We start from the raw sequence: 27,319 nt of genomic DNA on the forward strand, positions 1-27,319 counted from the left end.
TAGAATATTTCGTTTTTTTTATGTCCTATGTTCTATTTTCACCATCGGTGAATTATCAAACAAAAAAACTGTAAAAAATAACAAGACATATAAAATGTCCCCTTCTTGTACTGGACAGAAATATTTCCGATCTTTGATGCAGCTGGTGTCTTTTTGAAGACATTTTAAATAAATTGTGCTGCTCTATTCATTGTGTTCAAGCATTTGCCGGAAGCAAACTAAACTGTCTGCCAGGTTCTTAAATGCAATGTAACAGATACGGCGTCAATAAGGCAAATGTTTGCTGTATATATTTTATAGATAAATATGCATACTTATACTATTCTTTTACAGAAATGGGTATTTTCACAGGGAACTTCATATTACACGGCAATGAGTAAATTTCACGGAAATCGTGAAATCCGTGCTAACCATGAAACAAAATACAGCCTTAAGTATTATTACATCACGTTCAGCATCCTGGTCATTTGTATATCGTTACAGGATCTGTAACCTGCAAAGGGCTACGTTCCATCTTTATATGCAGACACAAGGAGCTTTGTCACTATTTCATGGTAGAATTTGTCTGTGATTCGTGCTGAGTCACAAAGAACCTTACCTTTTGCTTCACTGGTGGTCCAGAGCAGCATTAGGAGGACAATCCCCACTGAGAGACACAAGTCCCATCTCTCCATCTCCCTCCTGTAACACAGAGAGCCAGGATTAATCCAGCGCAACTGGGACTGACCCTGAGAACTGGGAGTTCAACAGAGCTCTAACCTGGGGGCTCAGAAACACATATTCAAGATATTTGTATCCTGCTGCTAACTGCATATTTTACTAGTCAATTGGTTTAAACAGGGCAGATCAAAATACCACTATCATTAAAACCATTATTAAGAACATAAGAATATTTACGGACAAGAGGAGACCACCTAAGATCGTCTGGTTCCTAGTAGCTGATTGATCTCAGAACTTTGTAAAGTTGGATCTTAAAGGATCCCAGTGATTCAGCATCAGCAACATGACGAGGTAACCCTTTCCATACCCTCAACACTCCCTCTGTGAAAGAATGTCTGCTTCTCTCTGTCCTAAGTCTATCTCCACTTAGACCCCAGTATGTTTTTAGAAGAAGAATACCTTATCCCGTGGATAACGTATCTGACATCATAGTTAACATTTAATGCTTTTGTAATTAAATGCCTTATGGTCAAAAATGTTGGTATGGTTTCAATGGATAACAGTGATGGTTAATAGGAAGGTGATGGAGAGACAGTAGATTAAGTTTATAATTCCAGCTGGGACCCCAACCCTGTATACACCCTCTTATAACTGTCAGTGCTGTGGAAACTGGAGTTAAGGGCTAAACACATTACAGCGTTTTTTCGCTGCGTTTTTTGTATTCACACATGAGCGTTGTTCTCTTCTTCAAATGTCCATTGGAACTACTATCACATCTTGTGTTGTCTATCAGCAGAATTACCAATGGGTTGAACAGAAATTCCCTCCACTCACTTTCATGGTACAAATTGTACTGTAAATGCCATTCGCTGTCATCAGGCTTTTCCGTTCTTGTTTGAACTGAAGTAAATGCATCTGCTTTCAGTAAACACTGCAGCTCAGAAACGACATTAACTGCAATGTGAAGTATTGTGGTTTAATGATATTAGATCAAATTGGCTGCCTCTGCTTTTATTTTATTTTAAATACCAGTAGGCTTTTTTTTTTGTCTGCTGCGTGTATCAAGTATATGCAAATCACTGCTCTATAGACGTGAACCCACATTCTTTGTTCTCCTCTTCTTCGAAGCTATAACAATGAAGCAGCCTGCACCCGATCCACATTGTCTCCAAATGTTGAAAGACTCTGGAAATCGCAGCGTTTTTCGTCCAGAAATCGAACCTCTTTCGATTTATTTTTTCGCCGCGAGAACGCTCAAGTGTGAAAGATAGTATTCAATTCCATAGGTTCGTTTTTTTTTTTTTTAGATTAAAAACGCCGCGAATAAACGCTGTAGTGTGACTAGCCCTTTAGTGGTGCGCACCTGGTCGGGGAACGATCCACTGAATTAACCCAACGGAATACAAGACTTCAGAGTATTGTCCTTATTGTGTATACAGTAATATTGGTAAAAGCACGGTGAACGCAAGGCAAGCATCGCTAAGAACACAGAAAGCATTACAAAACCTAGAACTAAAACATTTAAACTATTCAGAAACAGGGTATTCCTTAGCGTGTCCCACGCTAGCACCTGCATGTGTGTATAAACATGAACACGGAAGAAAAATGCAGAACAAATCATAATATATGCATTTGGAGGTATTTAAACAATGCATGTGTACCCTCTCCCACTCACTCACAAATGCTGGGATAACCTTACATGTTTTACAGCTTGTTACAGAAACATATAGTGTTATTTAAGATACCAAAGCTTAAATTATCCACACAACAGGTTGAATTCAAAACCCTAATGATAGTTAGGTCTTTTAGTATTACTGAAGATTTTATGATTGCGCGTTTAAAGTTATTGTTGAGTTTGAAGATAGGTTATCCAAGCATGGAATTATTCAGGTTAAAAAAAAAATAGAACCAACTGAATATATTTTGTCTAACAGTAACTACAGATGCAATTGTTGTATAAATCTGATTTAAACAAGTGCCCCTCTTCTGTGTTTAACTGCTGTCAATTTAATGAAAATGGAAAATTGTAATGATTTTCATTACAGTATTCCCATGTTTTTTTTGTTTTTTTTTGTTTTATAATAAATATAAAAATATAATAAAAGAAATGTAGAATGTAAAAATTAATTTTGGTCCCTATTCACAATGCTTTAAAGGTATTTTAAAGGTCTAAGTCTGTTTTTGTAATCAATCAAACTTATTTTATGCACAAACAACAGACTTTGAAAAACCATTCTTTAAGAAACTGATGAGTTAAAGCTTTGCTAATAGGGTCCTTTGACTAACAATTACATTGGTGCGCAAACTTCACTGACAGGGACTAAATCCTTTCAAACTACAGACCCCTACACTGCACCTCACCCAGCACGCTTCAGTGAACCACAGCAAAGGTGTAGCCATGTTCTGCCTCACCCCTACCAAGGCAGCCAGGCTGTGAGCTGAGGAAGGCCAATAAATCAGAAGACAAACACAGATAAATCCACATGGGGCGCACATTCCTGCTGTCAGCGCCGATCCCAGCTCTGCTTTTATATTGCAAGCTATGTTTGAAACATTTCCAGAGAGAACGTTTAACAGCCAGAGAAAGCCGTAGAGCTGGACTGCGTTGAGTCCACACACGCACTGGATTTCAAAAGGTGGCTCTAGCAGATCTACAGCAAAGCTGAAGGAAATTTCACAACAAACATATGTACAAGATCTTAACAAAACTATTAATTTACTGGAAATGTGTGGGAATGCCTATAATTCTGCCCAATGCATAAAGATTTTTTTTTAGAATCCATGTAAGTATCTATATCTATTCATTTAAGGCCACTGAGATGTACCATCTTGTTCATTACAGTTCATAAGAGTCTTGAGGACAGAAATACATGTGATATGGTACAGAAGCATTACATTACCTAGCTATAGTTCAGTGAAACAGTAGTTGAGCGGGCCATGTTACAGAACTGAACATGTAATCATTTACTTCTACTTTTATCTTTTGACTTCAAAGAGATAGCAGGCTGAAGACAAAGTCTTCAGGCTAATTTAATGCTAGACCTTGGATTTGGATATTACGTTGAAGGCCTCTCTCTACAGATCTCTGTATCCCCATCATCCCAATTGTTCAAAACAATCTAACCCTAGAGAAAGTTTGCAAACACTAAACAGCACTATGCACTATGACCTTTAACTGATGATGTACTTTTTTGTTTTACTTGATAAATTAAATGCAGTAAAATCTTGTTGCATGTGTCAGATAAAACAGTAACTTACAATTTATAATTAGTAGCTTTTTAATACAGGCTACCTGTACATTTAAGAAAAGCACCAGTTCATCAAAGAAACACTGTGACTTTGCCTTTGCCTGACACACATTACCTGGAAACCCAAGCGTTAACTTACCTAGAGCCCAGTGCTCTTTCTTTTCAGAGTTCAGAGGTTATTCTGGGGCTATCCCAGTGTGCTAAACTGCAGCACCCAGAGGCATGAGAGAGGTGCCTGATGTTTTTTTGTACTCAAAGGTGATCGGTCATCCATAAAGCAAACACTGAGGATTGGATTTTTACTTTGTTTCCCAAGCAGATCACTCAGCGGTCTGGCAATCTGATCTTAACTGAAAGGGACGAGCTGCTAAAGGCTGGACAAGTGAATATGACTGATTTGATTTGCAGCCCAAGGTCACCCAACATTGCAAAATATTTTGAAAGAAACTTTAGAATTAAAATGTTGTAAAACTTAACTTAACTTGTCTCAGCAAAAAAAGACCATTCTGAAAGTAAGCTTTCATGTTTTTTTCAAATGACTTAAAATTGTCTTTAATCATTACAGTCATTCATTCCTTTCTGAAAATATGTAATTCACAATTCTCATTAAAAACACTGTAACTAATGTTGCTGGAATGCACACGTTGCTATTAACAGGCATGTGCGTGTTCACCTCCTGTGCGTTCCCATTGACACTCAAGTTATTGGCCCAGCAGTTCTGTTTAGAACTCTTTATACAACATCAAGCATCACATAACTTTTTACTATTCGGTGATCCTGAGTGAATAATTTTCTTAACAAGTTTTATTTTAGAATCTATCTTGCATTCATTCAAATCCAACAACAGAATGACCGGACGAATTGCATTTTTATCCAAATTAACGTTGCTAAGCAGATGGGGAGCTTGAGCTAAGGAAAGTGATTTTCCGATTTCAGCTGTTAATTATAGGTTTAAACAGACTTTCTTTTCCGTACATTACACTTGTTTTATAAACAGAATACTCTGTGCTCCGTGAACGTTCACAGAGTGCTGTGGTTATTTTTACTCACGAGGATAGCTGTTAACAACACACTCGACCTCTTTGGGAGCTCATGGGTTATTGGGCTATCCTCATTCGTGAAGTAGTGACAACACTCTATGAGTGTTCATGCTGTATCCTCTACTTATGTGGGCAGGTGCTGATACAGGGGCCTGTTTTCAGAACTCTCTGGGAGGAGACCTGGTTGGTCAGCACATTACTTCTTCTTCCGACAATAACTCATAACTGCACTTTACATGTGGGTAGACGGTTTGGTGATAAAAACATAAAAATACATGAGAAAATGTGCAAACAAAAGGAGTCTTTTCAACCCATCCATGCTTGTTTTGTAGTAGATGATTGATCTCAAAACTTTGTCAAGTCGGGTCTTAAAACATCCCAATGATTCAGCATTAACAGCATGGCTTGGTAACCCATCCCATACCCTCACCCTTCTCTGTGTGAATAGCAAGTCTAACATTTTGACCCAGGGTCTCGACTTCCCTTCTGTCTGGTCATCTTGAGCTATGACCTCCTGCGGCAACCGCGACCAGGTCATTGAGGACAACCCAATCCTAGAAAGGTGATACATTATAAAGGAGATGAGCAGGCTATAGCCTAAAATGTCTGCATGCATTGAATACATTTGTGAGTAACCTAATGTTAACTTTAAATCAATGTCCACACATGTATTATTCTATCCAATTGATTTTCATTCTGTATGAAGTCCCAAGTATTTGCCACTATTTGAAAGTGTTTATGCTACCAATACCTGCCCTCACTGCCATTGCTCTATTTCAACATTAATCAGTATTTGCCACTTTATCAATTAGTTTCTGCCACTGGCAATATCACTGCTTAAAGCCTGACAACTGATAAATTGGTATCTGAAAAAAAAAATGCAGAAAGAAAGAAAGATCTGTTTGGATTTTAAACCGAAAGTATTCCTTGTTGTAATGGCTTGTGGGCATTTTAATAAAAGGGAACAGAATTACTAAAGGTTTATCTAATGTATAAATATTTTATATCGATGAAAATCTTATATTATTTCTGATCTGAAATGACGTCTTGCCGCTAGACTGTATTGGAAATAAGTCAACCTAAAGAAAAACAGACACTAAAAAACAGGATATGCCTATTTATTCACTAACCCCAGAAACAAAAATGGGAAACTGATGTTGCTAATCAGATGCACAGTACCTCACTTGCATTAATAGAGTATGCACTGTTTAATCAAGCTGAAAACTCTAAACTCAGCCTGAGCCCCACCTTGGAATAGTGCACAAACATAAATACAAAACCACCCACCTGCTTTAAGGGATCAGTTTACTTTGCACTGTTAGCATATTTTTTTTATCATTATCCCAACTATTTAGTTTTCTGATAGTACAGGCACATTGTAAATAGCACAAGTAACATTGCATAGCACAAACCTACAGGAATCTGAACTAGCTTGCTTTGTAAACTACAATCAGTCGGAAACACTCGCTTCCACCTGTTTTTGCTTGAGTTCTCCTTGTGACCACATGATTCAATTTGTGACTGAGATTCCAATGTCAAACACAGAACCAAGCTGAGCACACTCCAGGCACTACAGACCAGAACTGAAACAGTTAACAGCGTTAGTCCCGGATTCCTCCATTTACCTACCTCAAAAGCACACCAGAGAAGTGAAAACTTGGATAACTCCTATGCAAGAATACTGCAGTAAATCAGGTAGCATTTGCACAATGCAAGCTTTGTTGAGTAAACAGATACACATAATGGCATTGTACCTCCCTTGGCATACAATACAAGAAAACAACCTTTAAATAATAAAAGAAACACAAATCCTCTCAAATGTGATCAGTATTTCAGTTTCTCCGCATGTCAGCATGTGTGCAAAGTAAATGATATGCCTTATTACTTCCAGCAATGCAAAAACACAACATTGGTTATATATTAACTGTATTTTGTATTTTGAATTGAATAATTTCACAAACCTTATAGCGTTCAGCTTCAAAACTTTGCTCTCCAAAGTCCAGTACTATGCTTGGAATTCTTTTCAATGAAAAAGCAGTGCCACTTCTTGTTTTTTTTTTTTTTTTTAACTGAAACTAATATCCACCTGCCCTCTCAAAAACTCTGATAAAGTTCCAATGGAGTCTGTCTCCAGCAGAGAGGTTTTGACCTTTTCTCTCTTTTCTCTTCAAGAGTCCTATCTGTTTTGCCCTGCTGCTGTGTGAGTGAGTGAGTGAGTGAGTGAGTGAGTGAGAGAGAGTTTTACACTGCTATTTGATCCCTCCCCAGTTTGATCTGAAAGGCACTTTTATTTCAGCTCACAGGTAGATAGCTGCCTGTGACTCATATCCCTGTATAAATAAGTCAGCTCCCACATTCCTTTACGTGAGTCACACCTGTATGGGCTTGAGCGAGCCAGATAAGAGCCCTGCACCCATGGGATACAAGCCGTAGGCTACAGTACAGTGTGGCACCTCAAACAACCTAATTACAGACAAAAGAGCTGCTGGAAGACAGGGATGTAGAACAGTGTATTAACATAGTACTTGCTAACTTACTATTTCGTTAATGGGCATACATATTTAAACTTAGTAAATTACATAAATAAATCTAATAAAACTTTAATGAACTTTAATTACAGATCAGTGATTTTTGGAATAAATGTTCACTTCAAAATTGCCAGATATTGTGCAGTTTGAAAAACTCCTGAAGGGGACCTGCAAGTGAAATCTGTGTGATAATGCTCGCTTTGTGCCTTGCAGAATGTTTTTTTGTTTTTTAGCTTCTCCAGCTCTGCCGGTGTTAGAGATAGTGTGTTGTTTTGTCTTTTTTAATTATTGCTAAGAATATGTTGTTAGTATTCTTAAATTCGGCGTCTTTCACTAAATTCACTTTTCTGCTGTATGGTGGGTCATTATAAAAGCAATTAATACCACCTCGCAGGCTTATAAAAGTTGATATGCTTATAAAACTTGGGCAGCAGTGTGGAGTAGCTGTTAGGGCTCTGGACTCTTGACCGGAGGGTCGTGGGTTCAATCCCAGGTGGGGGACACTGCTGCTGTATCCTTGAGCAAGGTACTTTACCTAGATTGCTCCAGTAAAAACCCAACTGTATAAATGGGTAATTGTATGTAAAAATAATGTGTAAAAAATAATGTAATTATATGTAAAAAATAATGTGGTATCTTGTAACAATTGTAAGTCACCCTGGATAAGGGCATCTGCTAAGAAATTAATAATAATAATAATTGTGCTCCAGACACAAAATTCCCAGAGGAGACTGTTCGACTCGTCCTTGGAAAGTACATTACATGTCAGTCTATCTTTTTCTTGGAGACAGTTTTGTAGAATATTCACAGCCCATTTAGAAGCCTTTATTGTATTTATAATTTACATTAACAACCAGGGTATAAGTATTGAAAATTTTAAATGACATATTTATGCAGACAATACTGTATTGTATTCTAATGGCTCTTGCTTGAACACGTGAATAAAAAAACTTGCAGGAAGCTTTCAATATCATTCAACAAAATTCATTGGATTTGGTTCCTGCATTGAACTAGTAAATAATTACAAATATTTGGGCGTATGGCTAGATAGGTATTTACCACTTATTGACTGGTGAGATTATTTATATAGTATTTACTACCATTGTCTTAAGAAAACAGGATCCTTTGCACAATTCTGCATTGAAATTTATAACCAACCTGGGTTATTCTGTTTATCATTGTGATTTATATAGTATATTGGCTGGTCTGACTTCTTTATCTTCGCGAAGACTGAAACACTGATACATAATTGTTTATAAAGCTATCCTTGGCAAAACTCCAAATGATCTTAATAAACTGCTAATCACCTCTAGTAGTACTTATAACCTTAGCCAACCACGCCAGTCCCTAACACTAGTAATTCAACCATGCTTGCAGTGCTTGCAGTTATAACTGCTTGCCAATAATAAACTAAAATGGATACAAAACAATGTAGCTTTGGGACAAGTGGAACTTTGTATTTCCTTGACCACACCCTTTGGGAAGAGATTCTGAATGGAGTTTGCTGTTCTGCTGTTCCTGACGGACACATTCCTGATTCCAGAGCTGTTCAAACAGACAACAAGCATGGGAGTCCATGACTCAACTATTCCAAATATTGTGTTTTTTGAAAAAGTTGTCTCTGTATACCAGGGTTATAGATACTCAGCTCTAGACTTCGCGGCCTCCTAGTCTCTCAGCTCTAAACACTAGACCACACTGCCTCCCTCCCAGTCCCTCAGCTCTAAACACTAGACCACACTGCCTCCCTTCCAATATCTCAGCTCTAACTACTAGATCACACAGCTTCCCTCACACAGTCCTTCAACTTAAACCACTGCACTACATGGCATCCCAGTTCTGCTAGGCTAAACTACATCACAGTCTCCAGCTATTAAGCCACATACTTTTTGCATTTATTTTTTTTATTTCTCCAAACACTACCTTAGGAAAGGGACTCTGAATGAAGTTCACTGCTAAGGAAACACATTTCCAGTGCTTGTGCAATAATCCTAACTGACACAGGATTAGTATATCAATAAAACTGCCCCGTTCATGAAAACTAAAACCCACCCTTGAAAGCTGGGAAAAACAGTGACTGTAAAACCTGATTCTCAAACACAGTGCTTGAAAAATGTCATGAACAAGCATGGTCTTACCAAGCATCTGAAATGTGACTTACAAAAAGGTTCTCAGAAGACAGATATCACATTAAATATATGAGGCACCATTACAGAAACCATTTGAGTAAATCTCCCATGTTTCTGATTTATTGTTACAAGGAAGCACTATATATACTATTTTATATATTTGAAGGAGAGGGAATACCAAGATATTTATTAGGAATGAACCTGAGTATGGATAAAGAGACAGCAAATGTACCACCCCAAAGCACCATATTATCTGAATGAATTCATACCCTTGAGACACACTTATATTTTATAACTTTACTACGCACTTTTATGTACTGTATTGAGACATGCATGTAACAACAGGATCAATCTAACTAAACAACTTCATTATTAAAGGTATGGATCACTTCCATGACTCGGAGCTCGGGGGTACTGACAGATAGGAGTGCTCTCAGAAACAAACAGCATGTACTGTATACAGAAAACACTGAGGTTTTAAAAATGTACTAATAGTTTTCAATAACTCTAGCCATTGTGCTACTAAAACCCACAACCTTCCACCCTTGCAGCCTGGAACATTATTGTATTTAATCACTGAGCTACTTAAGCCCACTGCCTTCCACACTGCAGCCCTTCACATTTTATAACCACCAAGCTACTCAAACCCACAGCCTTCAACACTGCAGCCCAGCTAATTCTACAACCACTGAGCTACTCAAACCCACAGCCTTCCACACTGCAGATCAGCACTTTCTCAAACCACTGAGCTACTCAAAACCACAGCCTTCAACACTGCAGCCCAGCTAATTCTATAACCACTGAGCTACTCAAACCCACAGCATTCCACACTGCAGATCAGCACTTTCTCAAACCACTGAGCTACTCAAACCCACAGCTTTCCACACTGCAGCACTTTCTCAAACCACTGAGCTACTCAAACCCACTGCATTCAGCACTGAAGACCAGCATTTGAACCACAAAGATACCTAGCATGTAAATTGTTCATGGCACATAAAGTTTTTGTTGTTGTTCTTGTTGTTGTTGGCAAACTGTTGAAACCATATGTATTCAACCACAGAAGATGATTGGATGTGTGAGTGCATCCATGCATGTTCACAGCAGAACTTACAAACAGGCCAGGACCTTATATATAATACAGCATCTCAATAAATCTGGAATCTCCCTTCTACTGAAAAACCCATTTGTAAAGGTCCTGTCAATGCAGAATGTTTACAATGGCTGCATTAATCTGAATCCCTCTTGCTTGCACCGTGATTTTAGCCTTGCACAGTTTTTGTTATGTCTCTGCCTACAGTATGTAGTTCTGCATTGTATTTCAAAAATGGCTATTGCTGATGTTCTGTTTGTGCTCTTGATCTTACCACTTAGGGTCAGTCAGTAAACTCATGCGATAGATTATTTATTAGAAAAGACAAGACAACACTACTACATTATGTGTATTTGACCCTAGATTGAGAGGCGTAATGGATTGAGGTAAGATATAAATCTGTTCCTTGCCAATCATTTGACATATTGTTTATTGAGGGACAAATAACAAACTAGCTATTCGATTGATGGTTTAATCTGGTACTGAAAGCGCCTAAAATATGCTTGATGTTTACATGATTTGGTTAAACTGAGTTCCCTGCCAGAACTTTGCTTCATTTCCCAAATGGACAACCACTACCTTATTCTCTCAAGCTCAGGCCAATAGCCTCTCCTGCCTGGGCACTTGAGAGGCAACAACCCACATAATACTCCTTCTTCTACAGCTGTGCTGTTGCATTCCCATGCACTTGTCTACTACCTCTTCTCTGCTGGTCACCCTGTTGCACTGCCTTGTTCACTCATTCCAGTTTGTGGTATCTGGATCTGATTCTTGTGGGGTAAGAATCTGGTAAGTCAGCCCTAGGACCGTCTCAGTTAGATTGTCACGCCCTTTCCTTCTATATCTGCACACAGCTTTTGCCTCCCAGTGTCTAACTTCTTCCTGTCCTGCTTTCTTCTGGCTTGAATACCTCTCTTAATGGTGTGCATACCTCTGTATGCTTGACCTGTCGTCTCTGATATGCATGTGAGCTTTTCCTCTAAATCAGTAACCTGACTCAGAAGGTCTGCAATATAATGGCATCTGATGCAAATGTGTTCTCCTTATGCAGAAAGTTCACATCCAGCAAGTCTTGCCCATTACTGGACTGCCTTTATAGTAATTCAGGTGAGGTTTTTGTGTAATCAATCAATGAACAAGATTAACAATTGTGGGAATTTATATGCGGTTTGAATGCTTAGGTATAAAAGGAAGGGTTCTCTGCTGGCTTCCCATGATGAATCTCTCTTGTTGTTGAATGCTTATGTTGATGCCATCTGGGTCAAAAACCTTGAGAAGGGTTGGGGACTACAGCGCTATCATACAGAACCCTTTACAAACTGTACGTAATATAAAAACTGCAGATATACTTACTAGTACTGGTGTAGGGTTTCCATATGGCTACTGGTTCACCAGGACAGTTTGGGACTTGTTTTATTAATTTGCATACCAATGCATCTAGGTACCTTCCATCTGTTTATATTGTATAAGAGATTACAGGACTACAAATAGCAAAATGCACTGCAAACCTGGACAGTGGAGCCAAGTGGTCATCCTGTATAACAGTCTGGTGCTAGAGCAATGGAGGGTCATGGGTCAAGGCAGAGTAATCTAGCTGTTAGTCTACACTGCTAGCTCCATGGTTACGATTCCAGCTCCGTCACGGACTGGCTGTGTGAAGTGCAGGTGGACACACAGCTTCCTTGTGTCTCAGTCCCAGCCCAGCCGTGAGACTGTGGTTCTACGTAAAAGCAATACCAGTTACGCTACCAGTTTTCAGTTGCAGTTTTAACAGTGCCACTGAAATTAGATTTAAAAAGCATGCAGTTAAACTTCAGCCTGTTGTTCGAAATCATTTACTGCACTTTCAATGGAGTTAAATTCGAGTTGTTTTTATGCACCTCAGCCAGGGAAACAACTTTTATAAAATACTGTTTATGTACTGCAACCCTGGTATTATACTTACAGGATAGATGATGACACACTCTAAGATGCTTTTAATTCCATTAATCTGGTCAGAGCAATTATCACACTAATAACCCGTCATTTCTGTTTCTCAATAATACCTGTTAAAGGGTTAGGTTGATTAGGGTAATGGACCAACATATTAAAACAATACTTAGCGACACTTTGTAACAATAGTTTAATTATTGTCTGGTTAAAACAAAGTGTGCCTGCAGTCATAACTGTTTTTGGAGGCAATGTTCATAACACCATGTAAACAACTTGAGAAACGTTTCCATGGGGTGTTAAAATAACAAGAACTCAAGGCTCAGGGTTGGCAAGGGATTAAAGGGAAGTTGACAAACTATTGTGGCAAACTGGACAACTGGAGTCACAGCTTTTCCTGAATACACACAGTTAAATAACCAAAGGACCTCAGAGGATACACTAGATATGATAATAAGCAGACAGTTTTGAGTGGATTTGTTACATGAGAATTGAACTTTGGAAGGTTGGAAAATACAAGTGTAAGTTGTATTCATTTAGACATGAATATACTCAAAATAAAACAGTTGAGCAGTGGTCTGAAATTATGGAGGGGGTTGTACAAAAAGTTAAAAGGAACGGGAATCTTCAGGTTTTACAATGGAACAAGAGGAGAGGGGTCATTCTTTTTTAACAGTCCTTACTTACACAGGGTGACCAACCTAATTTAAACGGTTTAAAAATTAAACGTCGGTTAACTTGCTAATAAATAAGGTCATTTTGATTACTTTTGACTAAGGACACTGCTGTAATCTGTTTGGATTTAGTTAACTGTCTGAAATCACGTTTGCTAATTCACTCCAAAATAAATACGTTTCTATGTTCATTGTATGGCATGAACTTCTCGGGGAGGAAATCCTCTCAGTTAAAATTGAAAGCACTGTTCAGCGTCAATATGTTGGCATTTCAATTTCCAACTAATGAAAGAGTACATCATTTAGCTTGCACCGACATGTTTCTGTTAAAATGTAAAAAAAAAAAAAACATAACAACTTCCATTAAACCACTTTGATTTATCAACATAAATACCCAATGCGTACCCTCAAAAATGCTGTTCAATAAAAGTTTAACATTTTACATATTTCACACTAATAAATCTAGCGATGGACATTACTTAACTTGCATATTAGAAACGTTTGAAAAACAATGACACTTTGTTAATACTGTACTTATATATTTTATTATTATTATTATTATTATTATTAGTAGTAGTAGTAGTAGTAGTAGTATTAGTATTAGTATTAGTATTAGTAGTAGTAGTATTATTATAAATGTGATCGAATTTGCCAGACAGAAATCAAATCAAATACATATATATATATATATATATATATATATATATATATATATATATATATATATATATATATATATATATATATATAACAAAACAATAATGTAACTTACTTTGTGGTTTCCAGTGGGGTCCTGTTTTAAAAGCCTTTCCTTCCTCATGAAGATGGATTTACATCATGTCAGGGTAAGTTATGGCTCTCTTAGAAAGAAGAGAACAAGTTTACTGCTCTCTTCTCCCCCTCTCACTCTCCTATAGGTCTGGCCTCTGGGAAAAAAATAATTTCCATGAGAATTGGTGTTGTTCTCAGATCATTGAACTAATTCAATAGCCTTTGTGTGGCTTCGTTGCTGGACTGGAGTTCACAAATGAGACTCCCTCATCCGCGTTACACCGTGCGAATCGTCTGTCTGGAAGATTTAAAATGCTCAATGCTGGTTTAAAATAATCAAACTTGAGTAAAGTAAATATTATGGGTAATATTACACTAGTGTGTTATAAAATAAATAAATAAATAAATAAATAAATAAATAAATAAATAAGCAAGCTGGCAAATACTTTAACTGGACTGACAGTGAGGCAATTATTTGATTAACTCGTATATATTTTTTTTATTCCAGGTAATGTTGCAACCTGAGAAACAAAGAACTGGAAAGTATATATTGCAACGAATAATGTCATACAGTAGTAAACTAATATTGTTTTCAATAAAATACATTGCAAAAATAAAATAGTAACTTGTTACCAAGATAAGGGTCTTGCCCCATTAGGAGATAATATAGCTTGGTTTGGGTAAAATGTATCACGTTTTTCAACTTATTGTGGTAGCCTACTTAGATGTTTAGCTCTAGTTTTGTATGGGGGAAAAAATAAGCATAGTAGGCGTTTTTTAACCTTCAAAAATAAGTTAATTTAATAATTGAGTAAATGCTTTGAGAGAATGGCTCTCATACTGTAATTAGATAGACCGACACGTGAGCAGAACAAAGGTAGGGATGTTTGAAGATTCTAATATATACAGTAGCGGACAATTTATTAGGAACTGTTAAAAAAATAGACACATCAGGAAATATAATGTGTCCACTCTATGTGACGTGTTACAGTCGTGATCAACTTTACTGTCTAGTATAACTCAGAGAGCAATTGGCTGTGCGTTAGATAGTAGGCTGTAAAATGGGCAGAAAAAAGGATCTCTTGTATTTTAACCCTTCCAAGACTGAATTTCTCGGACACCTTATTGAACTGACATTCTGGAGTTGTATTTAATTATCAGTAAGCAGTGGAGGCTATCAGGGCTGTTGCCAGAGCCACACTCAGTAAAGTGCTAAGAATTTAAGAGCTATAACAAGACAACAAGGTACTGTTAGGTAATTTGGTAGTGTTAACAACAGTGCATTAAGTTCTTAAGTGGGTAGTAATCAAGGAAGCTCAGGCTGGGCTAGGGGAGCTACAGATCTGGTCAGCAACAGTTTGTTCTCTCCAAAGACATCTGGGTGAATCACACAAACAAAAATAAAGTATAACAAGCTGGTATTGTAGGTATAAATACACAATAATGGTTGATATTGTCAACCAGAAGACAGAAGGAAATTAATCATGCAATATACAATCAATTAATTAAAAAATCTAGATATTTACACCAAGTCGAAAAAACCACAGCAATCATAAATATTTCTTACTTGTGGGGAAAAAATTAACCTTCCCAAATCTAAAATGCTCACAAACCTCAAAGCAGATTGAATCTACTCTTTCTCAGCTGCTAGTGAGACAACATGGCTAGACAATAAGATCAAACAGTGTGAGAATCAAGTGACTGTCAGTCCAGCTAACCTGATGATATTGGTATGATCAAGCCAAGTCATAATTCCAAATTCAGCACATTGTAGGACTAGATGGCGTACAAAAGCTTGTCTGAAGCGACTTCCAGCACGTCATTGATGAAGACAAGCTACCAGCCATGCCCTGAGGATCTGCAGCACAGACTGGCATAGTGCACGTGCCCAGTGTTGTAGCAGCACATTCTGAGGGAATGTCTTGTTGTGTATCATTGCCTTCAGTGCAGTTTTCTACACACACAAGTGGATGTCATTTTCAAACATTGTCATGGTTCTGGAATTCCTGTCCGTGCTTTTAAATACTCTAGCCGTTGTATTCAGAAACAACACTTGAGTGTTAGTGGTCACTTACTTGAGTGAGCTTTTACAGTCAAGGATTGTTTCTGAATGCGTCTCAGTCGATCCAAAACAAACAGGGGTAATGCTGTCGCAGTGTAACTTTCTTAGGAGGCAATCCAGGCAGTTAAAGTAATAGGTAATATTTTATCAGTGTGGCCTGGTGCATCAAAATGGCACCATTTGCTAAAGAAAAATAACAATAGCTTTCATCTATTGCACTGATTTTGGAAAGGAGACATTTTGTTGATGAACTTCATTGTAAACAGCTTATTTTCAAATAACAACACATAGCTTTTTATTCTTATATTTTGTCGCTCAAAAAATATCTGGCAGAAAAGTAGATTTTTTTTGCAAACTTCATGCGGTCTACCTCCTGGGTGTGTTTTTCACTCTCAGTGAAGCAGGGCAGGGCAGGGCAGGCAGTAAACCCGCCGGGTTAGGTGTGTTCACAGGCAAGGCTGCATGCTGCTCGCATTCCTCACATTATAGAGCTGCGGGCTGTGTGAAAATAATCACTGTCTGCAGCCTGCCAGAGCTGGATAAGCGCGCCAGGAACTGACAGAGAGACGGAGTAAGAGGAAATGCAATCGTCAATACTCTCTTTTGTGTTACCCCTCAACAGTGAAAACCAACGACACAAGAAAAGGCACACCTTATTCCTGTCACAATACACAGAGAAAACAGAAAACTCAAAATCACAAAACGTTTTTAGAAGAGAATGTATAATAGAAGTGAAAGCAATAGGACACCTGAATTCCTATAGCCTATGTTAACCCATCGTTTGTTGATTGGACAGTGGGGTAAATGACATGCTAAAGGCTGTGTGATAAGCAGATGCAGCAGACTGCTTTAGTGGAATCAGGGCTTCCTCACTAAGATATCATGGAATAACATTACTTAAAGTTCAGTAATATGTCCTCAGTGCAGTTTTCATGTGGTAAGTGGATCGGTACGTGACAGGCTTGAAACTGGTACGCAGCAGCAGCTGTCTTTGTGATTCCTCAACCACAATACTCACTAGATCTGTTTGTACCACCAAACCACTGGCAAAGTACAATGAGGAGTATTTTCTGTGCAGTTTCACAGTTACTGATGCAGAACAAAAGCAGCCACTCTATATATCCTTGAACTTGAAATTCTGAATTTCAGTTACAGTTCATTTGGTTTGTGATAGCTGATATAAAGGTATATAACCCCTTAAAATAATCTCAAAAGAATCACTTGGATCCTTTAATACCCAACATGACTACATTTTGAGATCAATTAGCTACTAGGAACTGTATGAGTTTAGATGGGCCGAATGGCCTATTCTCATTCCTATCCTTATAATATTCTTATGTTATATCGGTTTGCAAAGTGAATGCACAGATCTATACAGAGTTATGTAGCCTTTATGAAGGCCAATTCCACCTACCAATAAAGAGCAAGAAACTCAGTTCACATTTGCATGCATTTATAGAATATGATTAAAGATCCATCTTGTCACCTGTACATTTTTGATGTTGATCATTTCAGCGGGCAAAAAAACCACATACTGTAGCATGCCTATGTTAGACATAGCATGTGGAAAAGACATCTCAAAACCTGTTTTTTACATAAGGAGCCAATCAGTAATGCCTTGCTCTTGTAATCTTGTTAGTCTTTGAAACTGGTATGGTTCTGTGATGGATTTTAAAGTGAGGAACTACTACAATGCGTGTCTTCAAATAAAATTTAAATGCATCCTGCAAGCATGGCGTTCTAAAAACTATAGGATCTGCTGCATGTTTTTTTTATTTTTTACTCTATTGTCCTGACGTATGTGTGCAAACCTTTGAGATCTTATTGAATTCAGGGTACCCACTCCAGATCCAGAGTGCAGGTCTTTCTCAAAGTTAAAACAAGTAGGTTTTAGAATTTGTAAAAACTGTGATTGGAGAATGCGGACAATAGCAACTGCCAAATCATCACTGTTAAGTGTTTTAAAAAATACATTCATTTGAAGTACTCATGCTAGTTATTTGTACAGATCTAATGTACTTTTACTGCACTGGCTTGGATGGTCTCATCCATATCTGATTGGTCTACGTGACAAAAAAAAAAAAAACAGTCACGGCAGTGAAATATCACTTAGAGCTCACTGCATCTTGACCAATCACAATATGCTTCAATGCATGAAATAAATGTAAATATAATTTATTCTCCTATCTCTTGGCAAGTTGGCCAGGGCAGCAAGGTTGGTATCTCGTAATCTTTCATAAGACAGTAAGAAAATGTACGAACGAGAAGCCATTGGGCCAATCTAAGCTCATCCGGTACCTCATAACTGACTGATCTCAGAGCTCTGTCAAGTTGGGTCTTAAAAGAGCCAAGTGATTCTACCTCAACAGCAGGACTAGGTAACCCATTCCATACCCTCACCACTTTCATGTTGACCAAACATTTAGATCACACACAGAATCCCTCCGATAACTCAAACTCAAAGGCGTTGATGTAAAATATGTGGGTCTTACATTGCAGCACGATTTTGTGTTGTGATTGAGCACAGAAGGAAAAAGGTTATGGAGACTGTGATGAAAAGGGATGGTTTTGTGTGAAAGATAAGAAATTCTGTTCCCTCACCACACTGCTGAGTGTTCAAACTTGTCAGGAGATATTTGTTAACCTCATGTATCACGTTAGTCAGTGTTTAGCAACGTAGGGGTGGGGTTCTCTTCCCTGAGGGTTGAGCAATAACAGATCAGTGCAGCTCATTGGTGTATCCAGGTGGGATATTTCTTGATGGAAAACATACAGATGGTGTACACAGGGTCTTCTATAAACACTACTGCAATACTGCTTGCAAGGATTCACATATCCTCAATGTGTTGTCCAAAACATAACCACTAAGACCTGCTAAATATTCCCAATATATTACACTGCCCTGTTCTTTCTGAGTTACACAAATGGATTTTAGAGAGAATTCAGTTATTTCACATCCTGGGTATGAATCCAGTTTTTTAAAGTCAAGTCTGCATTACTTGTCTGTGAGAAATAAGAGTGTAGTAAATGGCCTCCTTAAGGTAAACACAGTCACTGAACTTGGCCTAAGTTTTCCTAGCAGGAAAGGTTGTGATATTTTACTCTTGTTAACCATTGTGTGGTGTCATTTCATATCTCAAGAGATGTCTGGCATTTACCCAGAGTATAAAGTGATCATACTGCAGTACAATTGTTCTAAAAACTTTGACATGGAATGTGTATTCATGTTTTCCACATGATAAAGTGGTCTAAATCGTGGCAAAAGAAAACATGTACGCTTTTCATAGGATCAATCCTTTCTGGTACCTAGAATGCTATACAAAAAGTGGGCCCCTAATAAAAGATTAGTGAAGTGCATTGAAGGCCTGGTAAATGATCAGCTGTCTACACTGGTGGTTCCTACGGTTGCAACAGTACTAAACACAGAAATAAACTTCCTGTTCCCTGTACACTTTTCAGGGCACTAATTCCCTTGCAGCACATGTTAAATCTGCACCTGGAAAACATTTGTTAAAAAACATTCTAAGCGTAACATTGCACCCCCTCAAATATATACTGGCCATCATCTTTGCTTCTGGGTTTATAGCTTTTGAATTCCACCATTTATCCTCACTTCCTGTACTATATTTTATAATTCAAACAAACCTCATTGTCACCCAAGGGACAAACCCCAAAACAAAACCTGTGCATTCTTCATGCATTGTGGCTAATAGGTGCAGTCAGTGGTCAAACCTGGACTTGCAGAATCTCCAATTGCATTCCAGAGGAGCCTCGTAATCCAATACTCTTTTAAAAGCATGACAATCCAGCATGTGCTGTCCAGGTGGGTTCTGTGATCTGCTCTCCATTTCCAGACATTCCACTCACATCTGATTTCTATAATCAGACCGGTACGATACACTGGTTTCTAAAACAAGCCTGTATCAAGGTCAAAACACAGTCGTCTGTAAAGTGTCCTTTCTTGTGCATGGCCAGGCTTTTCAGTTTGGATTATCAGGATGTACAATCCTTAGAAAACAAGAAGCAGTGCCAACTGCAGGGTTCCTTTTCATTATAAACCACTCTCTTCATTACAAACCACCTTTGGTGAACTCCTCTACATTGATTTATATTTTGAATGCACTCGCCATCTACCTCCAATCATGTTGCATGTGTCGGACACACATTGGGGGTCAACTCCCCCTTTTGAAAACTGGATTGCTGTTCTAGAAGTATGGTGTGCATATAACATGGAGTAGTTTTAGTGGAAAAGGGTTGAAGTAAAATAATAAATGGTAAATGTTAAGCTTATTTTATTTCTTCCATTTTTTGTTTTTGGCTCTACCCACCACTCAAACTTTACTAGTTAATTTACAAAGGTGCCTTATGGATCAGTTTGAAAATATAGAACTTAGAAAACTGGACTAGTGTACAAGCCTACCAACATGCTGCAAATTCCAAAAAATAATAATAAATAAAACATTGAGATCTGTCATTTTCCTCTGCAGATTGAAAGAGCATTCCTCAAGACATACTCTCTGAAGAGTTTTTGTTTTTCATCTGAGCTGCAATTAACTGCCACACCCTTTGAACAGCATAATGGTACATTGTGATTTATCACTGCATATCCGAGACTGAAGGCAACATAAAAAAAACCGAGCATTTTTTTTTTTTAAACATGAAAACTCATACAAGGGTAACAGTCTCCAGACTCATTGTAAAAAGGTTTTAGCAATTTGCATTTTAAAGAATGTAATTTGTAATTTTTCAGCAGCTTGCTCTATTTAAAGGATGAGGTTTATGAAAACAATTTGTGGACAGCAGAAATTTATCACAAGATTCCGTGTTACAAAAATGGGGGGAATTTAAACATTACGGAAAATGGCAGAAACAAAAACAAGGACATACATGTTTCACTATGGGCAAACAGCCCCTTCAGTAGTAAATGTATAACATGGGCAATTTATCCAAAGTGCAAAACAGGGCCCGGGACTGGAACAGCCCGAGTTGCCCACCCCTGATGTAGTTCAATGAAAATGGATTTTGGTGAAGCGATGACAAGGGTCACACAATCAAGCTTTAAGATGGAGGATGGCTTGAGATTTTTGCAGTTCTCGTTCCTTCCAAAATTTTAAAAAAAGGAATGTCAATACCAACTAAAAAAAAACCCGGGAAGCCATTATAAAAGTCGTAAAAGAATACCAGCTTTAATAATTGACAATTATAAAGCATTCCGCAGCAGAAACGAAGAGATGAGTGAGTTTTACTCTTTCAAAATATCCTTAGCTTGTGGACAAGCCAACAACAGACACTCCAGTCAATGAACTCAATATAAAAGACACTTTAATCTTGAACATAATTGTTTTCTAGAAGTGGAGAGTGAGGAGCGATTTCTTTGCAAGGAGAAATAATGTTGGACGGACAAGCAAGAAATATTTTTGAAAAGAACACAGTCAAACCCAAATGTTAAATTTGAAAGCTTCCATACTTAAAATATTTTATTCACAATTGTATTTAAAAAAAGAAAACACAAAAGTTGGTTTTATCATACAAAATGTTATGCAATACTTCAGGTCCATGAATTCCTTTAACTAACAAAGACGGGCACAGAAATCCCAGCAAAACTGACCCCCTGGACTCAGTAGCTGCATGAATACCACTCTGTACAGCTGACAACAGTGAATTGCAAACAGCTTCATTGAAAGTTTGTTGTTACATTATCTAGAGACATCCACAGAGGTCAATAAAGAGACGAGGGAAGAACCCCCTTTAAGACAGAGCCAGTACACTAGCGGGATTCCGTCACTGCTTGGCTTTCTTTACAATGGTCCCCACAGCAGAGATGACGGTGGTCTTGGTGCCGCTGGCAGTAGTGGTTACCGAGACGACGGCAGGCAGAGTTGCCGTGGTTGTGAGAATGGTGGGCTGTGCGAGGGTTACTGGCACAGCAGAGTCCCACTTGCTCTTCCTCTTCTGAGCATCTGGAGGAAAAGCAAGAAGTGAGAAGAGGAGCCACTAACCAACAGGACTGAGCAGGAAATATGCCACGACTTCACTCAGTCAAAAACTGAATACAATTAAACAAACTTGTCCAGTACACAACCAACAAGGTGTGTTCAAGGCCAGATTTATTTTACTTAGGAAACATGGGCATTTTGTACTGTAATATGGGCAAAAAAATATCACAAAAAAGACAAAAGGTCCAACTCAATTAATATTTTAGCTGAAGGCAAAGGTCAAGAAATCAATTGAAGCACAGTACACTTTTACAGGTATCTCTATCGTTACTACACTCATAGTCCTTAGAATGGCCTTCGGTGTATCTCTATTAGGGTTGTACTGATAAACTAAAGGTGCAACACAATATGTATCACCAAATAATATTTATCATTCAAAAACTATTTGGTGGACAAGTAGCAATGTAATTATGTTTGTCATGTACCAAAATACACTGTAATTGCAATACAATATCTTATTGGGAAATAGGACTGCTGATCGGTAAATCATTGTCCTCTGAGTCAGATACCTGCGGCTGTGGTGCTGGCAGTGCTGGTGGTGGTGGCAGCAGAATTGGTTGTTGTGCCCTTCTTGGTACCAGTCACAAACTCAATCTGAAAGAGAGATAGTCCTCCTGAAGTAGCCTCCTAAGAAAACACAGAAAGGTCTCTACCCAGGGAGCCACTGCACACTCAGAGCACAGGGACTGGGAGGGAGTGTGGCCTAGGGTTTAGAGTCAGGAACTGGGGGGCAGTGTGGCCTAATGGCTAGAGCCAATGGACTGGGGGCAGACTGGTGCAGTTGTTACAGTAGACATGGTGTACCAAGACATACTGGTTTTACAAGATTAAATCACATAAATGGCCTTGATTTAGCTATAAAACTTCACTTCTTACACTGAACAAAATGTTCTCAATCTTTCAAACATTTCTGCTGTTCATGCATGTTCCCATTCTTATGAAGTCTAAACTTGTTTCCCTAGGAGACTCTCCTCCTCCCCTACTCCTGATACAGAGGGGCAGGTTTGTTATTCTGGAAGTATGTTTAAAGAGACTGCTGTCACTCACAGCCTGTAGCAACCTGCACTTCACTCATTTAAGATGAAGAAAAACAATAAAAACAGCAGCAACCTAGCAACTTCATGTCAAAACAGTAACAGTGACTGAATACCAAATCAGAGAAACACAGGCATGTGCGGAGTGAGCATCAAGAAGATATTGAGAATACTTTGTGAGACCTAACCTCTCAAACAAGGCCCCTTTTCAGTGCCTGTTTTCATCTGTCATGGGCACCTCCCATAGTTGAGAGCTAATAATTTTGGGATTCCTCCTAAAACTCTTTCAGGTACACCCATAAGCAATATCAAAGGAATGTGAGATGGTGAGTTGGGGGTCACTTGTCCACTTGATGTTGAATGACCCACATGCAAATACCATCACAATTGGATAAATGGTTCTCTAGACCAGTGTTTCTCAACCCTGGTCATTGGGGGCCCACTGTGTCTGCTGGTTTTCATTCCAACTGAGCTTTCAATTACTTAACTGGATCCTTAATTAAACTGATAATTTGCTTAATTAGACATTTTAACTGCTTTCAGCTGTTACAGTTGCAGAGTTCAAGTTACTTATAAAATTAAACAGCTAAGTTGAAATCTGCAACTGTTTAAGAGCTGAAAATTATTGAAAAATAGGTTTAATTATCAGTTTGCTTAATTGAGGGTCTAGTTAAGTAATTGAGAGCTCAGTAGGAATGAAAACCATCAGACACAGTGGGCCCCCAGGACCAGGGTTGAGAAACACTGCTCTAGATAGATGTAAAACTAAAATGCAAAATACAGTGGGGGATAAGACGACATTTTTTAAACACACTCTTCAAAACAAGGTTTGTTCTGGTTTTTTTCAGTACAATTTAGCAATGCTTCACAAACTTCACAGAGAGAAAATTCCATGGTTATTAGTAATCATTAAAATCACACAGCGACAATTTTTACAATGAGTCATGAACTCTTCCTTCCTCAAAGGTCTTGTAATCCTATCAGAAGAGCCATCAGACAAGTCTAGTGTGGAATGCTGGTTGCGATACTGCTCCTCTCCAGTGGAGCTATGGGGTACACATGTGGCTCTCATTGCTTTTCAAGCATGTAAGCTGCATGCAGTAACTGGGGTTTCATCGGCTTACTCTGCTAAAGGTTCTGGCTTGTCCCCCATTAAGAAAGCAAAGGGACTAAGTGGGTCACTCAGTTTGGTCTGTTTTTAATATTTTGTTTATTGCAGGTCATTATCTGTGTCTCACTAACTTTGCTCCAGGTAGATTTATCCTCTTTATACAAAAGGTGTGTATGAGAGCAACTGATTTTTTTTCCAGCTACACCTTGCTACCTGGCTCGCTCATCATAACCGTGAACCTCTGAGAAACTGGGCAACATACGCTATGTTTCCATTAAAATGTCAAAGAGAATTTGCAGTTGATGCACATATTCTGGAAAAAGAGGGATCCATTAAAAAACTGACCAAAGTGCTACTTCACTCCCCTCTCACTTATTGGAATCTACAACCTTTTTTGTTGTAATGCTTTAAGCCACTGGCTCAGAGATCAAGGAGGAGGCTGAATGTAGGTGGGGTGGGGAGACTCATAGGAAACACACCCACCTTAGTTCGCTCCTTCTTGGCCTTTTCCAGTTTGTCCATCTCCACCTTCTGAGCTTTAGCTAGAAAGTAGAATTGGAAACAATGAACTAAGCTTTCTGAATTAGAAAGGAAAAGAAAAAAAAAAAGAAAAAACCTTACCTAGGGCCTCGTAGTAGGAATCTTCTGACCAGCCATGAGGATCAAACATGTCCTTGAGAAGAAAAAAAAAGGCAAAAAATTAGTGGCACAATCCCCATGACGGAACATTCTTACAATTTAGAAACTGAATGGAGTCAATAGTCAGTCAGATACCACACAGAGACAAAGTAGACCAGACCTTGGCTTGTTTGACTCCTTCAAATGACGGCACACAAGCCCTCTACGCTATTCTTGGATGTTGGTAGAGGGTTATACTGTATCCTATCATATTTGCTTGAAACAGTGCACAGATGCTTATTTTCTCAACTTTCGCGTTACCTGGGCGGTTATTTGGATAAGAGCATCTATTTTAGAGTAGGTGCCAATTGGCCACTGTGAAATCATCGATGCATCACCACTTGGGTTACAGCAGCCTACACAACCAGGATACAGTTGTCATTTGTCAAATGACTCACTCAAATCTTTTACAGTGGTTGAAGCCTTAACTCCATGTTCTAATTCCTAAAGTGAAACACTTTGCCCAGCAACTCAGACAAGCCATAGTTGCAGGTTTTGCATTTGATCTCAACACCATCGAATACTGGGATTATTACATTTCAGACAGGCTACAAATATAGATTTAAACTAAGGTAGCTGACACTATAACGGGGATGCACTGACAGAATGAGCTTAGAATAGTCATCTATCTGCTGTACCGCAGGCAAACCGAACGACAAAATTCCAATTCTGTAAATAGGCTTCATTTTTTTCCCCCGTTCAGTTTGTGTCCAGTGTTCATTTGCCCCGAAGTGTTTATTAGTCACACCACTCTCCTGCTTCACCTAATTGAATAGGTATGTTAATAGTCGTGTGCTTTTGAATGAACTACCAACCAACTTGCTGTTTTGTTATTAAAAGCGCTGTATGTTGTGTATTTATGCAGTATAACAGAAACATGTCCCTTTGAAATGTATATGTATTGCATTAATGTATTTGTCACAATACAGCCCTGTAACATTTCAACAATGGTTACTGGACTATGAATGTTTTAGTAAATCTTAACAGAAGTTGCAGAAAAAACTACCCGACTGAAGACAGCAGATGCGAGTCACTCCTTGCTCTTGTGCCTACATTTAAACTTGGGAGAAATTGTGCGCTTCAGAAAAAAAAAATTTAACATAGAGCCCTGACAACTAGAGAAGGATTTAGTTACAATAATTAAACAGAAAATAAAAACAGAGTAACTGCATTGATATGGGGACCCAATTCAATGCTGTACCGTGACAGATTAAGGGGTTGGGATTTAGAGGCACACTAATTGCACTCCAGTGATGCTCTCTGTACTGCTGATAAACCAATAAAATTCAGCACTCAATACCACAGCACTCTCAAAGCCTCACCTTTGGGTAGTTTGTTCCGAGCTCGTCAATTCCACAATACTGGATCAGCTTTTCATAAATACTAAAATAAAACAAATTCACACACAAGAGGGGTTAGGGTTAGCAAGGTTGTGGGTTTCAAGTTTTATCTGGACAACTTTATATGAATCAGTAGACAAAAATTTCAATAAATTCTAGTAATAAAACCTTTGAATGTTTTTCCAGCCTTATCAGGTTAACTGGCATACCAGACTCACCTGGGGTTGCGAAATTCCTTCTTATTCTGGATGTGGCTGTTGGTGTCGATATCTCCGTGAAGCTTCCTCTCATACAGCTTCTGGATCTTCTCCTGAGGTCAGCAGAGAAACACACATCATAACATACAGCATCACAAACCAAACACGGGGCACTTTACTTCCAGTCCTCAGCACTTAAAAACAACATTTGTTCATTATGTTTAAATAATATAAACCAGTTTTGTGTCGTTCTTTTGCTTTAAAATTATAAGTTAACTACATCATTTGCACCAGTTCTGCCTTCCATGTGAGCTCAATTATTGTCATTTCAGAGGGTTAAAGAGGTACAGGATTGTCCCCAGCAGGCCTGTGAAATAGGGCTCTGTATTCTTCATGTTTTTGGTACCTGGGGGCAGTATTTGACAGCAAGGCTTGAGGTTCAGGGTGCTGGCCTTTCTATGAATGGGCTTGATAGAAGCGTTTCTGTCCCAGCACAGGGAGTAAAGAATGTTTCATTTTAGTGTTAAACCTGTACAAAACGCATCAGCCCTTTCCAGTGTCTCCTAGATACTGGAATGTACACATTAGTGCCTTTGGGAGCAGTTTAACTGGAAAATGGACACACAATAAAAGACATTCTGAATATGAGCTACTCAAGATAGCTATGAAGTTATCTAGGGGCAACAGGAGTTGACAGAGAGAAGTTTGATTCTCTCCATTATGAGAGGATTCTGGCTCCATTATGAACAGGATTCCGCAACTGCTGTGCAAGTGCAGGAAGTGTAAGACAGTCTAAAAGCATGGCTTGCAAACAAGTTTTTTTAACCTAGTG

At 38.4% G+C, this 27,319-nt stretch overlaps 2 protein-coding genes across 6 annotated transcripts in view; both read right to left on the minus strand.

Annotated features, from left to right (window-relative positions):
• LOC117423549 (integrin beta-4-like) overlaps positions 1-14,209 on the minus strand; it is a 45,858-nt gene extending 31,649 nt beyond the window's left edge. Inside the window, exons 1-2 of one of the 3 annotated variants that reach the window (XM_058989936.1) lie at positions 14,071-14,209; positions 599-681 (exon numbers count right to left, since the gene is read on the minus strand). In XM_058989936.1, the coding sequence (XP_058845919.1) occupies positions 599-674 (76 nt within the window). In that variant the 5' untranslated portion in view covers positions 675-681; positions 14,071-14,209. Of the gene's footprint in view, positions 1-598; positions 682-6,909; positions 7,230-14,070 lie in introns of those variants that run through there. The other 2 variants (XM_058989935.1, XM_034039526.3) reach the window with 2 other exon arrangements.
• A 7,367-nt stretch (positions 14,210-21,576) lies between these two features.
• The window catches only part of LOC117423589 (SAP30-binding protein-like), a 34,412-nt gene continuing 28,669 nt past the window's right edge, over positions 21,577-27,319 (minus strand). For 2 of the 3 annotated variants that reach the window (XM_058989937.1, XM_034039638.3), the window contains 6 exons: positions 26,509-26,600; positions 26,273-26,333; positions 24,894-24,945; positions 24,756-24,814; positions 22,637-22,754; positions 21,577-22,091 (listed from right to left, as the gene is read on the minus strand). In XM_058989937.1, the coding sequence (XP_058845920.1) occupies positions 21,913-22,091; positions 22,637-22,754; positions 24,756-24,814; positions 24,894-24,945; positions 26,273-26,333; positions 26,509-26,600 (561 nt within the window). In that variant the 3' untranslated portion in view covers positions 21,577-21,912. The remainder of the gene's footprint in view (positions 22,092-22,636; positions 22,755-24,755; positions 24,815-24,893; positions 24,946-26,272; positions 26,334-26,508; positions 26,601-27,319) is intronic. The other variant, XM_034039639.3, reaches the window with a different exon arrangement.

Source organism: Acipenser ruthenus, chromosome 17 (assembly GCF_902713425.1).
Source record: "Acipenser ruthenus chromosome 17, fAciRut3.2 maternal haplotype, whole genome shotgun sequence".
Classification (NCBI taxonomy): domain Eukaryota; kingdom Metazoa; phylum Chordata; class Actinopteri; order Acipenseriformes; family Acipenseridae; genus Acipenser; species Acipenser ruthenus.